This window comes from Rana temporaria, chromosome 3, assembly GCF_905171775.1.
Source record: "Rana temporaria chromosome 3, aRanTem1.1, whole genome shotgun sequence".
NCBI classification, from domain to species: domain Eukaryota; kingdom Metazoa; phylum Chordata; class Amphibia; order Anura; family Ranidae; genus Rana; species Rana temporaria.
The window spans coordinates 177543233-177565518 of record NC_053491.1 but is presented as its reverse complement, the minus strand read 5'-3'; the positions used below and the strand labels follow the sequence as shown (position 1 = coordinate 177565518).

Sequence of the window (22286 nt, the reverse complement as noted above, 5' to 3'; positions counted from 1 at the left end):
ATAGAAAAAAAAAACGATCGTTAGTAGGCACGACCATCGGTTAAAAATCCACGCATGCTCAGAATAGTCGACGCATGCTTGGAAGCATTGAACTTCGTTTTTTTCAGCATGTCGTTGTTGTTTACATCACCGCGTTCTGACACGATCGTTTTTTAACCGATGGTGTGTAGGCACGACTGACCATCAGTCAGCTTCATCGGTTAACACATGAAAACGGTCCATCAGACCGTTCTCATCGGTTTGGACCGATCATGTGTACGCGACATAACAGGTTTTCTTCTAAGATTGCCCTGTATGTGGCTCCACCCATCTCCCCATAAACTCTGACCAGCTTCCCTGTCCCTGCTGAAAAAAAGCACCCTACAACATGATGCTACCACCACCATGTTTTGTGGTGGGAATGGTGTGTTCAGGGTGATGTGAAGTGTAATGCTGCGTACACACGATTGGTCAAACCGATGAGAACGGTCTGATGGACCGCTTTCATCGGTTAACCGATAAAGCTGACTGATGGTCAGCCGTGCCTACACACCATCGGTTAAAAAAACGATTGTGTCAGAACGCAGTGACGTAAAACACAACGACATGCTGAAAAAAACGAAGTTCAATGCTTCCAAACATGTGTCGACTTGATTCTGAGCATGTATGGATTTAAATTTAAAACAAGTTGGCTTTTTTTTAACCTATGGATAAATAACCAATGGGGCCCACACACAATCGGTTTGGTCCGATGAAAACGGTCATCAGACCGCTGTCATCGGTTTGACCGATCGTGTGTACGTGGCATTCGTTTTCCCCCATACTTGGGCCCAGATTCACATACATCGGTGCATATTTATGCCGGCGTAGCGTATCGAATATAAGCTACGCCGACGCAGCACAGAGAGCCAAGCACAGTATTCACAAAGCACTTGCTTCCGAATCTACGCTGGGTTTTGAAAGCGTACGTCGTCGTAAGTGGAAGTGGGCATGAGCAATACAAATGAGGCGTGACCCCATGCAAATGATGGGCCGAGCGCCATAAGATACGAATAACGAACGGCGCATGCACCGTCCGTGGACGTATCCACTGCGCATGCTCAGAATCACGTCGGATCTACTCCCTAAGATACGACAGGTCACTGCCTACGACGTGAATGTAACCTACGCCCAGCCTATTCACGTACTACGTAAACTATGTAAATACGACGGCTGTGTTCCCTGGTCCATACCTTAGCATGAGTTGCGCCTCATATATGGGGAATAACTTTACGCCAGACGTGCGATTTACACAAACCACGTATATTATGCGCCGGGCGCAAGTACTTTGTGAATCGGCGTATCTCCTTCATTTGCATATGTGCATAGAAAATCAATGGGAGCGGCAAATGCGCCCAGCGTAAATATGCTCCCACGATACGACGGCGTAGGGAAGTTACGTCGGTCGTAGGAAGCTTAGTATGTGGTCGGCGCATAGATACGACGGCGCACATTTGTACTTACGTTGGCGTATCTGGAGATACGTCGGCGTAAGTGCTTTGTGAATCCGGGCCATAGTGTTTTTCTTTAAGGTCAAAAAGTCAACTTTGATCTCATCTTACCAGAGCACCTGTTTCCACGTGTTTGCTTTGTCCCCCACATGGTTTCTCGCAAACTGCAAATGAAACTTCTTATGGGCTTTCTTTCAACAATGGTCTTTCTTCTTGCTACTCTTCCAAAAAGGCCAGATTTGTGGAGTGCAATGACTAGTAGTTTTCCTGTGGACAGATTCTCCCACCTGAGCTGTAGATCTCTGAAGCTTCTCCAGAGTTAAAATGGGCCTCTTGGCTGCTTGTCTGATTAATGCTCTTGTTTTCCCGGCCTGTCAGTTTAGGTGGACAGCCATGTTGTGGCATACTCTTTCCATTTTCGGGGTGGTGGATTGAACAGTGCTCCAGTGTTCAAAGCTTGGGATATTTTTTATAACCTAACCTGCTTTAAACTTCTCCACAACTTTATCCCTGACTGTCTGGTGTGTTCCTTGGCCTTTGTTATGCTGTTTGTTCACTGAGGATCTATAACAAACACCTGAGGGCTTCACAGAACAGCTGTATTATATTAAGATTAAATTAACACACAGGTGGAATCTATTAACTAACTAGTTGAGTTCTGAAGGCAATTGGTTCCACTAGATTTTAGTTAGGGGTATCAGAGTAAAAGGGGGCTGAATATAAATGCACGCCACACTTTTCAGATATTTATTTGTAAAAAAAAAAATGAAAACTATTTATTATTTTCCTTCCACATCACAATTATGTGCTACTTTGTGTTGGTCTATCACATAAAATCCAGATAAAAACGTATTTACATTTTTGGCTTGAGACCTTTTTATTTCTGGTGTGATCATTCCCTTTTTCGATTATGTAGGTTATCATTCACAAGTGAGTTTTGTTTGCTCTGCACCCAGATATACCGTACCTAAACTATTACATTGGAAACGAGAGTAGAGAGTTTTCTGTATGCATTGAAATGCATTTTCTGTATGCATTTCTAGGGTAAGGGTATTTCCTGCTTTTGTATTTCCCATGTGGTACTATTAAACCCGATCCATTCAATAGTAAGATTGTAAAGTTTTAAGATACAACTGTACACATCATGTGAAATTGAATTATTGAGCTAAGATGGCTTGAAGTGAATTTAAACAGTTTAACACCAGTGTTTAGACAATTAGAGTTTGCTTACTTTACTTATCTGATATTGCTGTCAAAAATAAATCCTGTGTTTTGGCACATTTTTTCACTTTTCCTTTCTACACACGCCATTAGGCCATAAACCAAAATAAACCATGTTGTAAACTGTTTTTCCAGTATGACTTTCTCCTTGCTACTTTTCCCTAGAGCCCAATTTTGTGGAGCAACTGGGTTAGAGTCATTTCTTGAATAGTTTCTCCATTTTTAGCTGGTCATTTCTGCAGCTCGAGAGAAATTACCATTAGCAACATTATTGCATCTCTAACTAATACTCTTCTTAAAGGGTAACTGCATTGTCGTGGAAGAAAAATATTATAAATAAAAGAACAAACTATTATAGCTTATACAATTGATGCACAAGCCATATTGTCATTAATGTTATTAGAAATTACCTTATGTTTTAAACTTCAGCATATTTATCTTTTAAACTTCTACTTAAAGGGTAACTTTATTTTCATGGGGAAAAAAAATAGGAAATAATAAAAAAATATATAGCATATACATTTGTGACACAAGTCATTGTGTAATTGAATGTTATTAGAAATTACCTTTTCTTTTCAATCTGCAGTTGCTGTAATTTTCTGTACAATGCAATACAATATGGCTACCTAGAGGTGTTCTGTACACAGAATGTGTAGATAACATCCCCCAGAAACATCTTTTACTGCTTGTGTGATTGGCTCACTGATTTCCCCAGAAGTCTATAATCCCAATAGGAAATCACATCTAAAGGGATGCAGACCCAGCAGTTTTCCTCATTTGAGCCCTACAGCAGCTGGTTGATAATTATAAAACCACTCCCATTAGACTCACTGAGCACAGAGGCACAGAGGAACAAACAGTGATTTATTAGAATAACAAAAGATAGGAATCTGCAACAAAGTTTGTTAAAATTAATGCAATTCACATAGATCACCCAGAGGGGAATGTTTTTTTCTCAACAAATGTGGAGTTACGCTTTAATGTTCTGTGAAATCCAATGCAATATGGCATCTTGGGGACAAGTACAGGATGCCTCCCAAAAATGTAGTTTCTTGCTTGGTTAAAGAACTCTGCACTATGATACACATCATGTTTTAGGCATTCTCTGCACTTAAATTGTAATATTTGGTGAAATGCTGACTAAGGGTTAATCCCAACTAAAAAGATGCAGACATTGAAACTTTTCTAATCAGAACTATCAAAGTGAGATTAAGCCCTGGTTCACACTGGTACAATTTGACATGCGATTTGACATGTCAAATTGGCGGCATTGCCGGCAATGGCACCATCCTAGTCGGTGCAATGCCACATCTGCTGCACAGATTTCAGAAAGTAGTTTCTTTACTATTTTTTGTGATTTCAGCCCACGATTTACATTGAAATTTGTGCAGAAACTGCACAGATGTCTCTGTTTTCGTGGCCGAAATCGGGACTAACAAGCGGGAGTGAAATCGTGCAAGTTCATCTGAACTCACACGGCTTCATTCTGACAGCCCAGTGTGAACCTTGGGATAAAATTAATTAGTCACTCCCATTTAGAATTACTGTGCACAGAACATTGTCTTACTAAGAACTATACCTTCAGAGCTAAAACAGCTAAAAATCGGTAATAAAGTTTGTTAAAATCCTTGCAAAAGACGTTGATCACCCAGAGAGGATTGTTTCTTTTTCTCAACAAACATGGAGCTACTCTTTAATCTCATTGGGGTTAATTTACTAAAACTGAAGAGTGCTGGTGGAGCTGTACATAGTAGCCAATCAGCTTCTACCATCACCAAAAACTGGAAGCTGATTGGTTTCTATGCAGTGCTACACCAGATGTTGCACTCTCCAGTTTTAGTAAATCAACCTCTTTGTATTTGGCTAAATGGGCAAGAAGAGTTACAGTAGGCCACATATTGTACATGTTTTTATAACTTTAATAGGGCTCTGGGAGTTGTTCAGAATTACAATTTTTAATAACATGTCCCTAATAATTGGTACTTCTTCAAATCTTTATCTTGGGCATGTTTCGAAAGGTTTCTTGCAGTTGGGATCCACAATGTGGCTAGATTACTAAGATGTATTGTGTGTGCATTACATTAGAAACGGTCCTGTTTGCTGTATCTTTGATGTGGTTTCTAGCAAATCGTGCATGTACTGCCTCTTGAAATGCAGGTGTGAACAAGATCTGGTACCTTCCGGAAACAGGTTTTTATTTTTTATCTTGCACAGAGGTGTACTCTATTCAGCTAATTATGTGACTTCTAGTGTGTAATTCATCTGTAAAATATTTAGACATAACTTTATGATCTCCTATTGTACTTCTGTGAGTCTGTGAGCATTCTCAGATTCCTTTAAGAGCATAGCTGATAGTAGTATGTCACATTGCACTGGATTTGTTCTGTGATGTCGATGACGTTTTGCTGCCAATTCAAGTAGCTTCATCAGCTCTAATCAATATCTGAAATATATCATACCATTTATTTCCACGTGGGTAATACAGTCACTTTACTCAGTTGATTATGTTTAACAACTAGATGTAAATCTGTAACATAAAATCACATTTAAATTTACATTTGTTCCACTACCATGTGCTTCCCTGGATTAACATACACATGCTGTATTTCTGTAAACAAATCATTTATTTTTTGCATACAAAGTGCATCCCAAATGTTCACGGCCCGACATAGAAGAAGTGACCAGATAGCCATAAGGCTTTATCCCCCCACCAAGCCATTCTTCCAGATGTTCTGTGCTGAATATAGTGCATGTGTTCTATACCATTTTTCATGTGCACATTCCAAACAGTTGACACCCCTCCTAGTTGAGTTGAAAGTGGAGAAAAGCCTGGAGTGTCCTATCATCTGGCAAAGTAATGGTGACAGTCTTCTGGGATTCTGAGGGTGTGCTACTGGACACCACAGTAGACTGTCGCTACCACTTTTCCCACTGATGGAACACTCAGAGCTTAATACTTAACTGAAAAGTCTAGGAACAGTTTATATTTTATGGGCAGTTTCTTTGTATTATTTTTAGTAAATTGAGTGTGTTTTTTTTTTGTTGCAGCTAATTTTGTGAAAACCCTTTCATCATACGAAATTGTCATACCTTCTCGAGTAAATGACTTTGGAGAAGCCTTCCCACATAACCAGCATTTCAAAAGAAGGAAAAGAAGCACTGACTTTCAAACTTCACAGACTCATGTCAACAAAACAAATTATTATTTTTCTGCCTATGGACAGCTCTTTCATTTTAATCTTACCATCAATGCAAATTTTATTGCAGACTCTTATAGTGTTGTCCATGTTGGAAAACCAAGTTATGGTCACCTTGAATCATCAGACTTCAAACATTGTTTTTACAGTGGGCATGTTAATGGTTTAGAGGAACATACAGCTGCCATGAGTCTTTGTGGTGGAATGGTGAGTTTTACTATTGCATCAACTTATAATGCTTGAGTTATCTATACAACATTTGCCATTATTCTTTCCTCTTGGTTTCCTATATTTAACACATTTTATTATAGGGTAATGTTATTTCTGTTTTATATTTGAGTATTACAAACCACTACAGTATTTAGGTCAAATATGTATTTTTTTTCATATTTTATCCAATATAAAAAATAGTGCAATGTCAGAAGACACAAAATTGAATAATAATACAGTGGGGGAGGATGGGGAAAGGGTAATAACACTGGATACAGCAGTCAAATACAGGTATATGACATACAGCAGGTTATGCTTGCCATAAGATGCTAATAAATAACATCTTGTCCCGAGAGGGAATGGGGTTGGCAAAGTGAAGTACTGTGCAGAGAGAGAATGGTAGGTACCGTATTTACCCCTCTATTAGGCTGGCATAGCACACTCATTAAAAAAATGAGCAGTGTAAATACCTAATTTGAGCTGTCTTCGGCCAGCCACACATCACTCACGGCTGCTTTACAGCTCTTATCTATTGCCACTCGTCTCCTCCGCAGAAGCTGTGTATCGTAGCTGTAAAGCGACCGCAAGTCACATGACCGACTGATTACAGCTCAAATTAGGTATTTACACTACTTGTTTTTTTAAAACTAATAGAGGGGTTGGCAGTAAAAAAAAAATATTTTACTTTACAGGAATATCGGCTGTGGGGAGGGGTCGGTGGAGACAGACACAGCAGAGTGATGACAGGCAGGAAGGAGGGGGGAGAGAGGAGAGCAGAGATCAAGCAGCCTATCACGGAGGGAGGCACTTTGATCACGGTGATCAGGGTGTGGTCTATTTAGAAAGGCCATCCAGGTTCAGGCTTTTTTTTTTTTTTACAGTTCAGATGGGGAAGGATTACATAGCACAAGCGCTGTACTGTGTAATCTGCTTTGACCACTGGGCACTTAAACCCTCTTAATAACCAGACCAATTTTCAGCTTTCGGTGCTCTCACAATTTAAATGACAATTACTCAGTCATACAACACTGTGCCCAAATTAAATTTGTGTCTTTTTTTCCCCACAAATAGAGCTTTCTTTTGGTGGTATTTAATCACCATTGGGTTTTTTATTTTTTGCGCTATACAAGAAAAAAGACTGAAAATTCTGTAAAAAATAATTTGTTTCTTTGTTTCTGTTATAAAATTTAGAAAATGTGTAATTTTTCTTCATAAATTTTGGCCAAAATGTATACTACTACATATCTTTGGTAAAAATAAGTACAAATTGGTGCATATATTTGGTCTTTGTGAAAGTTATAGAGTCCACAAGCTATGGTGCCAATATCTGAAATTGATCACACCTGAAGTACTGACGACCTATCTCATTTTTGAGACCTACCATGGCAGGAAAATTACAAATACCCCCAAATGACCTCTTTTTGGAAAAAAAGGCATTCCAAGGTATTTAGAAGAGGCATGGTGAGTTTTTTTAGATAGATATTGCAGAGTACTGGCAGGGGTATTGCAGAGTACTGGCAGGGGCATTGCAGAGTACTGGCAGGGGTATTTGCAGAGTACTGGCAGGGGTATTGCAGAGTACTGGCAGGGGTATTGCACAGTATTGTAGGGATGGCTGAGCATGGATGGCTGGATCTGTGGACTGCAATTGTCACAGATCCAGCCCACATCGCTGTTGACACCTGCTCTCTCCCTCTCGCACTGTACCGATCAGTACAGAGAGGGGAGGGAGGAACCATTGGACAGAGCAATCACGTGGTAAACGGCCGCTATCAGCGGCAATTTACCACGATCCGTGATGCGTCGGTCCTCTGGACCCGGGGGTCACGGACACTCCCATGTGCGCACCATTCTGGGAGGACGTCTATAGACGTCCTCCCAGAGTTAACGAACGGCCCTGTAGATGTCTTTTGTCTATGGGCGGGTCATTAACTGGTTAAGGACCAGAATCTGTATAATTTTTTTGGGGTTAACAAACACTTTCTCTTGTAAAAAAGGGAAAAAACTGCGGCTAAACCCAAAGATGAAATGCCAAAAAGCTACCAGCCCTACAACAAACAAAGTGTAAACAAGAATAAAGAATAAATAGTGCAGCGCTAAATGTTGGAATTAGTGAACTAGTGACGTGCTCACAAAGTGATAAATATCGAATATACTCAAATATATATGGTGGTAAGACCAAAAAAGGAATGCAATGATATCAAGTCCATGTATGGTGAACACACAGTGTAGAAAGGAGAATTCTTCCAAATCACATTGGATGCTGAATAACCGATTTGCTGGAGAATTCAAGGTTGCTTCACACAAAGAAAAGATGGGGTACCCTTACCGTGTGAGATGGACTCATCTGTTGTATAACAGTGGGTCAGATGTGCTTACGGTCCTGAAAGACCAAAATCAATGTGACAGGGTCTCACAGGATGACCAGACGGTCCTGAAGGCTGAAATGATGAACCAATGGACCTTCTGCAGCAGGGAGGATGCGGGGACAGGTCATATGGGCTCCAAAAAAAGAAACAAAAGAGTGCTTCAAATGGTGCAGGTAAAAAAAAACCAACAGGTTTATTATGATAAAAAATGGTCATACAAAAATGACACATACAAAAAAAGATGAGTGATCACATATGTAGAAATAAAAGCAGTATGGGGTGCAATGATGCAAAACTGACGCGTTTCGGCTGAGAAAGCCATCAACAGGGGCTAACTTATTAGATAGAGAGGATAATGATAACAAATATATCACCCATTGCAGTGGGGCATTGTCAGGATGCACACTGAAGCAGTATGGAGTTATTAGAAGTAAATTGTATTTTATTGTAGAGGTAATATAGGCAGTGATATTTATGTACTAGATAAATATAGATGTATATTCTTCACTGAAACTGGTAACTGCGTAAAATGCTTGAATTGTGAAATGCCATGCCCGTCTCTTACCTGTTAATGCTAATATAAAAATGAAATAAAGATTGTATAAAAAATTATTGTTAGTATGATTCTAATAAAAGCCCACCAACTTTTTTGTTTTGTAGATGGGTACTTTTAAAGCACATGATGGGGAATATTTTTTAGAACCATTGATAGAATATGTTGATGAAGAACATGAAGATGAGCAAAGCAAACCACATCTTCTCTACAAAAAGCAACAAAAGCTAGGAGAGCCTTCTGGAAAATCAGGTCCAAACTGTGAGATTTACAGGTACAGTTACTTTATAGACTTAAATTTAAAAGTAAAGACATTTAATTCCTTAGTTCATGTAAAACATAGTATTCAACAGTTTAAATTACAATAAAGTAGGCAAGCCTTTTATTATGAGTATTGCCCTCTTTTTCTGTGAGGTTCTAAATTGCAAAATTGTGGTTTCAAAAACATACTTTCCTTGTGTGAAAAGCAGGAAACGGTGGAAAATGTCTGTCAGGTTTGTTTTTGCTGTCTGTGACCTCGCTAGGGATATTTACTCTCTTTATTGCCTAATTATCACTATTACTGGGATTACCATGAGGAAATTCCAACATTTTGATTTGTCAGTGGAACAGGACTAGGGGGAGATCTTTTGATTATTTGGTGCAGTAACAATTGTCCAAGAGATTTTCATCACTTTAGAGAGATTTTTTTCTCTTCATGTTGTGTCTACAAGATAGTAGGTAAAATGTACTGTTTTTTTTTTTCCTACCCTATCCAAAATGAACATTTATTTTTTACTTATATATATATATACTTTAAAGTGGATGTAAACCCACCACTCACCCAGTAATAACTAATAGCACAGTATTAATTGTACTGTATATATACTTGCAAGCCTCCTGCATGTATCCCTACCTTGAAAACATCACCCCCTTCAGCAAGAGGAGCCCTGAAAAACTCTGGAATCAGTGGATGGGTCTCTTTGCTGGAGCTCGGTGGGTGGAATTGTGATATAACGACTTTCTGACCACCTCTACACTCTACTACTCTTTCTGCTGGCTCTGAGAGCTGACTGCACCACAAATAGCCTCATCAGTCATGATCACGCCCCATGATGAGTAACATCCAGTCAAAACTCAGTAAAGGCACCACATGACTTCAGCATGACCAATCAAGCTGGAGTCTGGAGCAGCCAATCTGGGAGAGCTGGAGAAGGAAAAGAGGAGGGATGTGAAGATGAATCACAACACTCTCTGCACTCTCGCACTCATGCTCATTCATGTCAGTCACAGTAGTGGGGATGTGTCGTTTTTTATCTTACTGAAAAAAGACAAGAGAGGATTGCTCAGAGCTGGATTAACTCTTCCATGGCAAGACTGGGCACAGATGAATGGACATTCTCTACTGTACCAGGTAGAAGTCTTCATTAAAAAAAAAAAAGATTTACATCCACTTTAAGCATCAAGTTGTTCCCACAGTATAACTCTAAAAAGCCTTTTCATTAACAGCAGCCAGGGATCATAGCTCCTAAAAATACAGAGTTTCCAGCCTTGAAATAAATGGGGCCCTTAAAGGCAGGTTTATAGCCTAATTGAGTTTCAGTTGGAATGGAGATTAAGATATCTTGGGGCAAATGTAGATTGATATGCAGATGTCACTCATATGGGTGCCTTAATTGTAGTTGTATTTTTCAGTTTATTAATTTATCGTTGGTAGGTTTAGAAGTTGTCTTTTATAAAGAGATACAAAAGTTAGTAAATGGGGGTGATTGCTAAAGACAAAGGGGCTGTTTACTATGCAAAGGCAGTTGCAATGTACAAAGGAATTTCCCAGAATGTAGTGAATGCAGTGAAATTTCACTTTGCAAAAAATACCCCACTAAATAAAAATGAAAAATGGGTAATTGGATGATGGTAGTCAGCAGAACTTGACCTCATTCACTGAGCTCTGGGGATAATTCTCAAAGTGCAACCTTTCTTGTAAAGTGAACAGTCTATTCAACCCATAGGCTATAACAATGGCAAAGCATTTTGAATAATGTAGAGGCATATACATAGTTGCCAATATTGTAAAAAAAATAATTAGGGACACGTTTTTGTCTGTGGGCGGAGTCTTATTATAATTAGGGAGCGGGGTCATTCATTTGGAGGTGTGGCGGAGTGGGAGAAAATAAAAATGCGGTGTGTGCCATAGTAAAAACTGGCTTATTTTAAGCTAAATCTTAGGCGTGGCTTAAAAGGGGGTGACTCAAAGGGGGTGTGGTTAGAGTCTGAGAATAAACGAGGGAATGGAGGCGAGAAACAAAGGGTGAAAGCCAGCAAAAGAAAGAGAGATAGAAGAAAGAAAGAGGGATGAAGGGACAACAGGCCCAGATCGTACACCACAATAGAAAAATGTGTATTCAGAAAGTTTAACAATCAGTAGATAAAGATACTCCAAACACCTGGTGTTAGCGCTTCAATCATCATGGCACCATAGTTGTTTTGGTTGTCAGGATGATTGAAGCGCATTATTTCTATCATTACATTGTAATATAAAATGAAATCATTCAACTCACCATAATGCCAAATCGGTGGAAGCCCTGAACGTGTGTCACTTGCCACCATCGCCTGCCACAAGATGCCATCAGGTGTCCCCAGCGGAGTGCCTCTTACATCAGGTGTCCCCATTGGAGTGCCTCTTACATCAGGTGTCCCCAGTGGAGTGCCTCTTTTATCAGGTGTCCCCAGCGGTGTGCCTCTTACATCAGGTGCCCCCAGCGAAGTGCCTCTTACATCAGTGCCCCTAAGCGGAGTGCCTCTTACATCAGGTGTCCCCAGTACAATACCTCTTACATTAGATGTCCCCAGCGGAGTGCCTCTAACATCAGGTGTCCCCAGCGGAGTGCCTCTTTCATCAGGTGTTCCTAGCGGTGTGCCTCTTACATTAGGTGTCCCCAATTTTGTTTGTGTAACTTGATGATTCTGAAACTACCAGTTGACAGCATGTACAAGTATGTTTTTACAATAGGGATAGATTTTTTGCATTTTTTACAAATGTATGCAATTTTCTAATTGTATACTTGGATAATTATGTGTAATTTGCCAAAAAGCAGAAGACCTCTAATTATAATTGGTTGTCAGTTCCTGGGGCCAGATGGTCCCTGGAACTAGTCTGTTTTAAATTGTAGCAAACTAAAATATTTCTTAGCACTCTGGAGCTTACAGAGCGTGTTTATCGGTAGAGATGAGGTTTAAGTTTTGTTACTACCTTAAGTTCCCGAAATCCACAGGGATCACTGATTTGCAAATTGTGAACTTTTGGCAAAAACATTGCAGGTTTAGTACCAGAAATAAGTAATCCTCATAATTCAGTACATAGGTCATTTATACAGACAGCTGAGTTCAGAAGAGCCAATAATCTAAAAAAAATGGGTAAAACCAGCCCATTCACTCTAAAGGGTGGATCACAGCAGCCAAATTTTCAGTGTGTTTTCTTAACCACTTGACCATGGGCACTTAAACCCCCTTCCTAACAGAACCGATTTCAACTTTTGGTTGAAATTTGAATGACAGTCATACAAACACTGTACCCATATGACATTTTTGTCCTTTTTTTCCACACAAATAGAGCTTTCTTTTTGGTGGTACTGTATTCATCACTGCTGGGTTTTGATTTTTTTGCGCTATAAAAAGAAAAAAGACTGAAAATTCTGTAAAAAAATATGTTTTTTTTTCGTTTCTGTATACATTTTTGCAAATTAGTAATTAATCTTTATAAATTTTGGCCAAATTTATACTGCTACATATCTTTGGTAAAACCCAAATTGGTGTATATTATTTGGTCTTTGTGAAAGTTATAGAGTCCACGCCACAAGCTATGGTGCCAATCTCTGAAAATTGATCACACCTGATGTACTGAAGGCCTATCTAATTTCTTGAGACCCTAACAAGCCAGAAAAGTGCAAATACCCCTCATATGGAAAATAGACATCCCAAGGTATTTAATAAGAGGCATTGTGAGTTTTTTTACAGTTATAATTTTTTCCCACAATTCTTTGCAAAAATCTAGATTTTTTTTTCAACAAAATTGTCATATTAGCAGGTTATTTCTCACACACAGCATATGCATACCACAAATAACACTCCAAAACACATTCTACTTTTACTCCTGAGTATGATGATACCACACGTGTGAGACTTTTTACACAGCGTGGCCACATACAGAGGACCATACATGCAGGGAGCACCTTCAGGCGTTCTAGGAGCATATAATTACACTAATTTCCTGACTACCTCTTACACTTTTGAAGATCCTGGAGAACCAGGACAATGAAAACCCCCAAAAATTACCCAATTTTTGAAATAAAACACCCCCAAACGTATAATCTGTGAGGCATAATGAGTCTTTTGAACATGTCATTCTTTTTCTACAAATATTTGGAAAATGTGGAAAGAAAATGAAAACGCATTTTTTTTATACAAAGTTGTCCATTTATACAATATTTCTAACACATAACATGTACATACCAAAAATAACACCCCAAAATAGATTCTCCTACTCCTCCTGAGTACGGCTATACCTAATGTGGGAGGCTTTTCCACAGCCTGGCCACATAAAGAGGCTGAGTACAGCTGAGTACGGCTAAGTATGTCTGGGTACGGCTGGGTTTTGCTGAGTGTGGTTGGGTATGGTTGAGTATCACAGAGCATCACTGAGTATGGCTGGGTATCACCAAGTATGGCTTAGTATGGCTGGGTACTGCAGAGTATGGCTGGGTACTGCAGAGTATGGCTGGGTACTGCAGAGTATGGCTGGGTACTGCAGAGTATGGAAGAGTATGGCTGGGTATCACTGAGTATGGCTGAGCATGGAGGGATGGCTGATGTGACTGCAATTGTCACAGAGCAGCGCTGTGGGCACTAAAGATTCAGCCGACAGCGCTTCTACCACTGATCTCTCCCCCTCTCCTCTCACACTGTACCGATTGGTACAGAGAGGGGGAGAGAGGAATCGGCGTCATGACATGACGCCGGTTGTTTACAAACCGCCACTGTCAGCGGCCATTTACCGTGATCTGTGATGTGCCCGGGTCCTCTGGACCCGGCGTTCATGGACACTACCAACAGCCATTGTCTTGCAGGTTTTTTTTTTATTTTTTTACGAGGGTTTACTTTTACCTCTTTAACCACTAGCCGACCAGCTGCCAGGTCGGCTTGGCTGCGTGAGATCACGTAGCTATACGTCATCTCGCATTTCAGCCAAAAGAGGCGCGATCACCGCCGGGCTACCCGCGATCGCTCGTTACAGACACACAGCTCCTGGTCCTGTCAGGGGGGAGAAATGACTGATCGTCTGTTCATACAATGTATGAACAGCGATTAGTCAGTCCCACCCCCCCTTCAGTTAGAACACACCTAGGGAACATAATAACCCCCTTCCTCAACCCCTAGTGTTAACCCCTTCACTGCCAGTGGTATTTTTATAGTAATCAATGCATTTCTATAGCACTGATCGCTAATAAAAATGGCAAATGGTCCCAAAAATGTGTCAAAAGTGTCCAAAGTGTCCGCCATTAGGTTGCAGTACCGATAAAATTGCTGATCCCCGCCATTACTAGTAAAAAAAAAAATATTAATAAAAATGCCATAAAACTATCCCCTATTTTGTAAACGCTATAACTTTTGCACAAACCAATCAATAAACGCTTATGCGATTTTTTTTTTACGAAAAATATGTAGAAGAATACGTATCGGCCTAAACTGAGGATATTTTTTTTATTTTTATATATTTTTGGGAAAATTTATTACAGCAAAAAGTAAAAAATATTCATTTTTTTTCAAAATTGTCTCTCTATTTTTGTTTATAGCGCAAAAAATAAAAACCGCAGAGGTGATCAAATACCACCAAAAGAAAGCTCTATTTGTGGGAAAAAAGGACGCCAATTTTTGTTTGGAAGCCACGTCGCACAGCCGCGCAATTGTCAGTTAAAGCGACGCAGTGCCGAATCACAAAAAGGGGGCCCGGTCATTGACCAGCAATATGGTCCGGGGCTAAAGTGGTTAAGAAAAGTTGACAATTCTGTATAGGAAGAGATACTCTGTTATACTGATGGCAATTGCCTGGTATTTTTATGCCCTTTGTTTGACAATAGCTATGTTTATTACCCCTATAGATATCCAGAATTAAATAACGTTTTCCACTCCATAGACTTCAGTGGGGTTCATTGCACATTTGTGAACTTTGAGTGAGATTTGAAAAACTGTTCATGAACCAAAACCCAGACAGGTCGCTCATTCCTATTTATCAGACTGCCGTTGGTCTAAGAGAATCTCTGGCTTTGTGAAATACCAACACAGTAAGGCCGCATATAAATGATAGGATCGCCAGAGGAGAACGGTCTGAAGGACCGTTTTCATTAGTCCAAACCGATCGTGTGTAGGCCCCATAGGTTCTTTAACCTTCGGTCAAAAAAATGAGAACTTGCTTTAACCACTTCCATACCAGGCACTTACGCACTTTCCCGGCCAAGCCAATTTTCAGCTTTCAGCGCTGTCGCAATTTGAATAGCAATTGCGCGGTCATGCTACACTGTACCCAAACAAATTGGCGTCCTTTTTCCCCCAACAAATAGAGCTTTCTTTTGGTGGTATTTGATCACCTCTGCAATTTTTTTTTGCGCAACAACTAAAAAAAGACTGAAAATTTTGAAAAAATTACATTTTAATTTTTTTCTGTTAATTTTTTTGTAAATAAGTAAGATTTCTCTTTCAATTACGGGAACTGATATGGCGGCACTGATGGGCACCGATGAGATGGCACTGATGGACATTGATGAGGTAGTACTGATGGGCACCGATGAGGTGGCACTGATTGGCGGCACTGGTATGCGGCACTGATGGGAACTCATAGGCGGCACTGATGGGCACTCATGGGCGGCACTGATGGGCACTCATAGGCGGCACTGGGCACTTATAGGCGGCACAGATGGGCACTCATGGGCGGCACTTATGGGTGGCACTGATGGGTACTTATGGGTGGCACAGATGGGCACTGATAGGTGGGCACTGGGCAATGGATGGGCACTGTGGGGGTGGCACTGATGGACACTGTGGGGTGGCACTGATGGACACTGTGGGGTGGCACTGATGTATCCATGTTGCCAGTCAGTGCCCATTCGTGGGCACTGATTGGCATCTTTTTTTTTTTTACTGCCCCCTTTTTTTTTGCCCTTCCCTGGTGGTCCAGTGTGGGCTTCCCTGGTGGTCCAGTGTGGCGATCCGAGGGGGGCTGCGCTGATAAACAATCAGCGCGAACCCCCCCCTGTCAGGAGAGCCGCCGATCAGCTCTCCTCTACTCGCGTCTGTCAGACGCGAGTGAGGAAGAAGCCATCAATGGCTTTTCCTGTTTACATCGTGATCAGCCGTGATTGGACACGGCTGATCACGTGGTAAAGAGCCTCCGCCGGAGGCTCTTTTCCAAGATCGGAGATGCAGGGTGTCAGACTGACCCCCCCGCATCACCGATCGGCGCGCGGCATGAAATCCTGCAGGACGTCCATAGACGTCCAGTCAGAATTTCAGAACCACTTCCCGGACGTAAATCCTCTATTGACCGGGTGGAAAGTGGTTAAAATTGAACCGATGGACGCCTAACCGATAGGTCAAAACCCGCGCATGCTCAGAATCAAGTTGACGCATGCTTGGAAGCATTGAACTTCGTTTTTTTCAGCACGTCGTTGTGTTTTACGTCACCGCGTTCTGACACGATCGTTTTTTTAACCAATGGTGTGTAGGCGCGACGGACCATCAGTCAGGTCCTTCGGACCGTTCTCATCGGATGGACGGATCGCGTGTACGCGGCCTAAGAGTTGTACACCTGTATTTTATTTTTTAGTTATAGTACTGTAGTGTACTGCCATGGGGTCCACTTAATTGAGAAACCAGTGAGGTAATATGAACTAGATCACCATGCACATCACGGCTACTTCTTCAGACAATTCACTTGTTTTTACTTTGGTTTCTAGACACTAAAAGCAGGTTGACCTAGTTCTTTTTTTCCTTTCATACTCGCAAATAAAGACACAGTCATGAATGTTGAAGAGTAATAAGACTTTGGTGAAATGTGAGAACAGAAGCTTGCAATGCTGGAATCGACTTTACAAATTATTATCTTTTCTGTTACAGTATCTTTTGATGGTATTTACTGTTGTAATTACCATTATTATTTATTTCCTTGTTTCTTTAAAAATGTCAAGTTTAATATTATAAAACATCCATTATTTAACCTTTTGTAGGCAGACAATGATAGTCTTTTACAAACTCAAACAACAGACAAGCTAGTGTTTCTCTGTAATCTTCAGATGTCATTATTAGGCTTTCTTTAGCAAGACAAGGAACAATATGCTAGTAGGTGCAATTCACACCAGGATAAAGATTCTATTTAAAAGTTGTTTTTAGCTGAGAACTATAAGATTTCAAAATTAGAGTCATGTGGATAAAATCATTATTCTTAAGCTTGTACTAAGGCTCTGTTCACATATTGACGTTCTGAATTTGAAATATCGGGATGTCCGTGCATTAATGGCACCCCAATCACGGCGCTATTTTTCCGCGATTGTCGGGCGACAATCGTGGTAAAATCACCTAAAAGAAGTACAAGAGCTTGTTTGAGCGATTTTACCATGATTGCCACCAGTCAAAATTGCGCTGCAATTGGGTTCCCATTGGAAGTGACAGGGAACGCACGGCTTCCCGCGATTTGCCTCAATCGAATCGCGGGCGGAAATCGCGGCGTTTCTGCCCACGATTCAGAATGCCAAGAAGTGAACAGAGCCTAAAGCTTTGTGTAGTCAACCTTATATGTTGTAACTCATAGCAACTAATCCTCAACAGGAAGTAGTGTTTGTTGCTGGTGTTTTACAGGAAATAGTGGGGAATCCAACTAAAGTTTCAAACTTTATAAACATTTGATTGTGTTCCTGGTCTCCCATGGGGTCTGTTCTTGCATTTGCAGTGTAATCACCCAAGTTGTTAAAAAAAATTGTGAGGCATGCTGCAATATAAAGCATGTTAAAAAGAAATTAAACTAAATACTAAAAGAACTTAAAGTAAAAGTTTTGTTTTGCATCGAGTGGTAAAGGTTAGAACCCATTTCCTGTTCTTCACTGGTCAGAAAATAGATCAGAAATCCTACCCATCAAATGTCTTCAGAGTTGAGATTAGCCAAAAAAACTTTCCATAGTTTGTAATTTTTTTTAGCAAATAGGTAATTTTTTCTCTTTCACTGATGTGCACTGATGAGGATGCACTGATGAGCATTGATAGGCTACACTGATGGGCACTGATGGGCATTGATTGGAGCTGATAGGCTGCACTGATGGGCACTGATGAGGAGGCACTGATGAGGCTGCACTAATAGGTGGCACTGATAGGCGGCACTGATAGGCGGCACTGATGGGCATTGATAGGTGGCACTGATAGGCGGCATTGATGGGCACTTATAGGTGGCACTGATGGTGTGGGAGTTCTCCCTCTCAGGATTCATACCAAACGCCGCAACTAGAATTTCGGATCTCCCGTCGCTTCTATGACGCGCTCGCTGGAATGTGCTTTGTCTATTGCGAGATGTCGGCACCCTGTCGCCAAGAATCAGCGCGATGCTGTCGTGCTAGAAACACATTCTCGGCAACAGGTACTGTACTACAGTCTGCAGTGCACACACTTACCCACGGACCAGGCTAGAATCTCAGGCATCATTCACACACAGCCAGGAATGCTGCTGATTTTCATATTTCCCACCCACACATCCCCTCTCTTCAGATACAGCACACCGGGATAGTGTGGGCGGGACTGGAAGGAGGAGCTATATTCCCCCCTGCTCGTATGTGAGGAGAGTGGGGGGGGGTGGGCTGGTCGCTGGGCTGTGAAAGAGTGTCATAGACCTGACACTCGGCTCAGCTTGCAGTCACCACTCTGAGGCCCCGTACAAACGACCGAGGAACTCGACGTGCCAAACACATCGAGTTCCTCGTCGAGTTCAGTGTGGAACTCGGCGGGCCGACTTTTGCCATTGAACAACGAGGAAATAGAGAACATGTTCTCTATTTCCTCGCCGAGGTCCTCGTCGGCTTCCTCGGCCGAAAGTGTACACACGGCCGGGTTTCTCGGCAGAATTCAGCTCTGAACCGAGTTTCTGGCTGAATTCTGCCGAGAAACTCGGTCGTGTGTACGGGGCCTCAGAATTTACAGGCTGGTTCTCTTGTCCTAAGGACGGGAGAAACCAGTCTGTTTTTTCAGTAACTGAGATGAGGGCTTGCCCCCCACAGTGCTCATGGAGTCCTTCCTGCAACTCGCTCTTCTCCGTGCCAATGAGGATGCAGGGGAAGGAGCAGATCGGGCGGCTGTGGTTGTGTGAGGCAGCGCGCATATGCAGTGTCGGCGACAGAGGGAGGGTAAGGAATCCTCACCTGCAGGAGCCGTGACGGGGACGCTCTGCTTCGTCAGGAGAGACTGGTTAGCTCAAGCGGGAGGCGGCGGTCCGAGCAAAATACACATGGTGGGGCATCAGCATAATGTTGGGGGGTCAGGGCCCCCCCCTAGGGTCGCCATTTGGCTCTATGATGTCGTCTTGGGCAGAATGGCAGCACGGACAGGCAAATAGGCATATCAGGTTACGGCCCTTTAAATCTTCCGCCGTGTGGGTGCGTGCGATGTCTGCCGTGTCCCGCGATCGTGTCACAGAGCAGCAGAACGGGGGATGCCTGTGGTTAACAAGGCATCTCCCTGTTCTTGCCTAGTGACAGGACACTGGATTGTCTGCTCCCTGTAATCGGGAGCAGCGATCAGTGTCGTGTCACAGTAAGCCCAGCCCCCAGACAGTTAGAATCACTCCCTAGGACACAGTTAACCCCTTCCTAGCCCCCTGGTGGTTAACCCCTTCCCTGCCAGTCACATTTATACAGTAATCAGTGCATTTTTTGAGCACTGATCGCTGTATGAATGTGAATGGTCCCAAAATAGCATTAAAAGTGTCCGCCATAATGTCGCAGTCCCGATAAAAATCGCTGATCGCCGCCATTACTAGTAAAAAAATGTATTTATTAAAATGCCATAAAACAGTATTGCAGTATTTGTAAATTGCTATCATGGCCCCTCTCAAGGTTCTCTTCTCCAGCGAGAATACATTTAGTGCTTGTAGTCCTTCCTCGTAATTGAGGTCCTCCAATCCCCATATTAATTTTGTTGCCCTTCTTTGGACTCGCTCCAGCACATCACTTCGGAGGACTGGTGACCAGAACTGGACGGAATACTCCAGATGTGGCCTGACCAGAGTTTTATAAAATGGCAGAATTATAGTATATCCCCTTTTCTTGTACATGCTAATATTCTGCCGGCTTTGGTAGCTGCAGCTTGACGTTGCATCCAATTGCACAGTCTATCATCTTCTAGGACCCCCAGATCTTTCTCCATCCTTGATTCCCCCCGGAGGTTCTCTCCCTAGTGAGTAGATTGCATTTGTGTTTTTAGCCCCCAAGTGCATTATTTTACATTTCTCCACATTAAACCTCATTTGCCATGTAGTTGCCCACCCCATTATTTTGTTCAGGTCTTTCTGTAAAATATCTATATCCTGCTGGGAAGTTATTGCCCTGTTTATTTTTGTGTTGTCCGCAAAAACTGAGATTGAGCTATGTATCCCATCCTCTATATCATTTATGTATAAATAAATCAGAATTGGTCCCAAGACAGAGCCTAGGGGTACCTCACTTACCACTCCAAACCACGTTATTTATCACCATCCTTTGGATGTGCCACTGTAACCAGTTTTCTATCAAGAACAAAACCTTATGGTCCATGCCTGCAAACCTCACATTGTAGATTAACTGCTTGCCGACCAGCCACCGCAGTTTTACGGTGGCAGGTCGGCTCTGCTGGGCGAGAGCACATAGATCTACACCATCTCTCCCAGCACCCAATAGGGGCGGGAGATATCACCGCCGGGCACCCGCGATCGCTCGTTACAGAGCGAGAACTGGGAGCTGTGTGTGTAAACTGTCAGGGAGAAATGCCCTGACAATGTATGAACAGCGATCAGTCATTTCCCCTAGTGAATCTACGCCCCCCCTACAGTTAGAACACACCCAGGGAACATACTTAACCCCTTCCCCGCCCCCTAGTGTTAACCCTTTCCCTGCCAGTGGCATTTTTATAGTAATCAATGCATTTTTATAGCACTGATCGCTATAAAAATGCCAATGGTCCCAAAAATGTGTCAAAAGTGTCCGAAGTGTCCGCCATAATGTCGCAGTACCGGCATTACTAGTAAAAAAAAATATTAATAAAAATGCCATAAACTACCCCCTATTTTGTAACGCTATAACTTTTGCGCAAACCAATCAATAAATGCTTATTGTGATTTTTTTTTTTACGAAAAATGTGTAGAAGAATACGTATCGGCCTAAACTGAGGAAAAAAAATAGTTTTTTTATACATTTTTAAGGGATATTTATTATGGTAAAAGTAAAAAATATTCATTTTTTTCAAAATTGTCGCTCTTTTTTTTTGTTTATAGCGCAAAAAAACCCTGCAGAGGTGATCAAATACCACCAAAAGAAAGCTCTATTTGTGGGGAAAAAAAAGAAGGCCAATTTTGTTTGGGAGCCACGTCGCACGACCGCGCAATTTTCAGTTAAAGCGACACAGTGCCGAATCGCAAAAAGTGCTCTGGTCTTTGACCAGCAATATGGTCTGGGGGTTAAGTGGTTAAGATGGAGCTTCCTCATAGAATGTTAACAGATCATCAGGCTCTCCCCATTTAGAGATCATGTTACAGACATTGTACACAAGGAAAACACTTTCCCCAATGGAGCAGGAGGAGGGAGGAAGGGTTGGGTCCCAGTTGGGAGCTTGTTCACTGCGGCTTCACAGAGGACTTAGAGCTATTAACTCCCATTTTTAGCAGCAGAAAGTAGACTGAGCATCCCTGCACAAAATATTTATACAGGATCCAGCTGCCTGCATGACATAGGACATACTTCACTACAATTAGGTTACTAAAGTATAGAGATTTTTTATAAAAATATCAGCTTTAACTAAACACACTTTGGTACTTGCAGGGTGCTGGACACCTTTGTCTAAATAAAATTAGTAAAAAAAAGTACACATTATAAATAATAATATACTGTATGTATATTTATTTTCTGTTTAGCCTCTCTGGCAAAATGACTATAGGAAAATGTGAGTCTATGCATATCCATTCAGTGGATCTCATTTACTATTACACTACTTCTTCCTTCCTCTGGGCTTC

At 41.6% G+C, this 22286-nt stretch overlaps 1 protein-coding gene across 2 annotated transcripts in view; it reads left to right on the top strand.

The window, feature by feature from the left end:
* ADAMTS20 (ADAM metallopeptidase with thrombospondin type 1 motif 20) overlaps window positions 1-22286 on the top strand; it is a 246153-nt gene that overhangs the window by 15478 nt on the left and 208389 nt on the right. Inside the window, exons 2-3 of one of the 2 annotated variants that reach the window (XM_040343882.1) lie at window positions 5739-6094; window positions 9127-9298. In XM_040343882.1, the coding sequence (XP_040199816.1) occupies window positions 5739-6094; window positions 9127-9298 (528 nt within the window). Of the gene's footprint in view, window positions 1-5738; window positions 6095-9126; window positions 9299-22286 lie in introns of those variants that run through there. The other variant, XM_040343881.1, reaches the window with a different exon arrangement.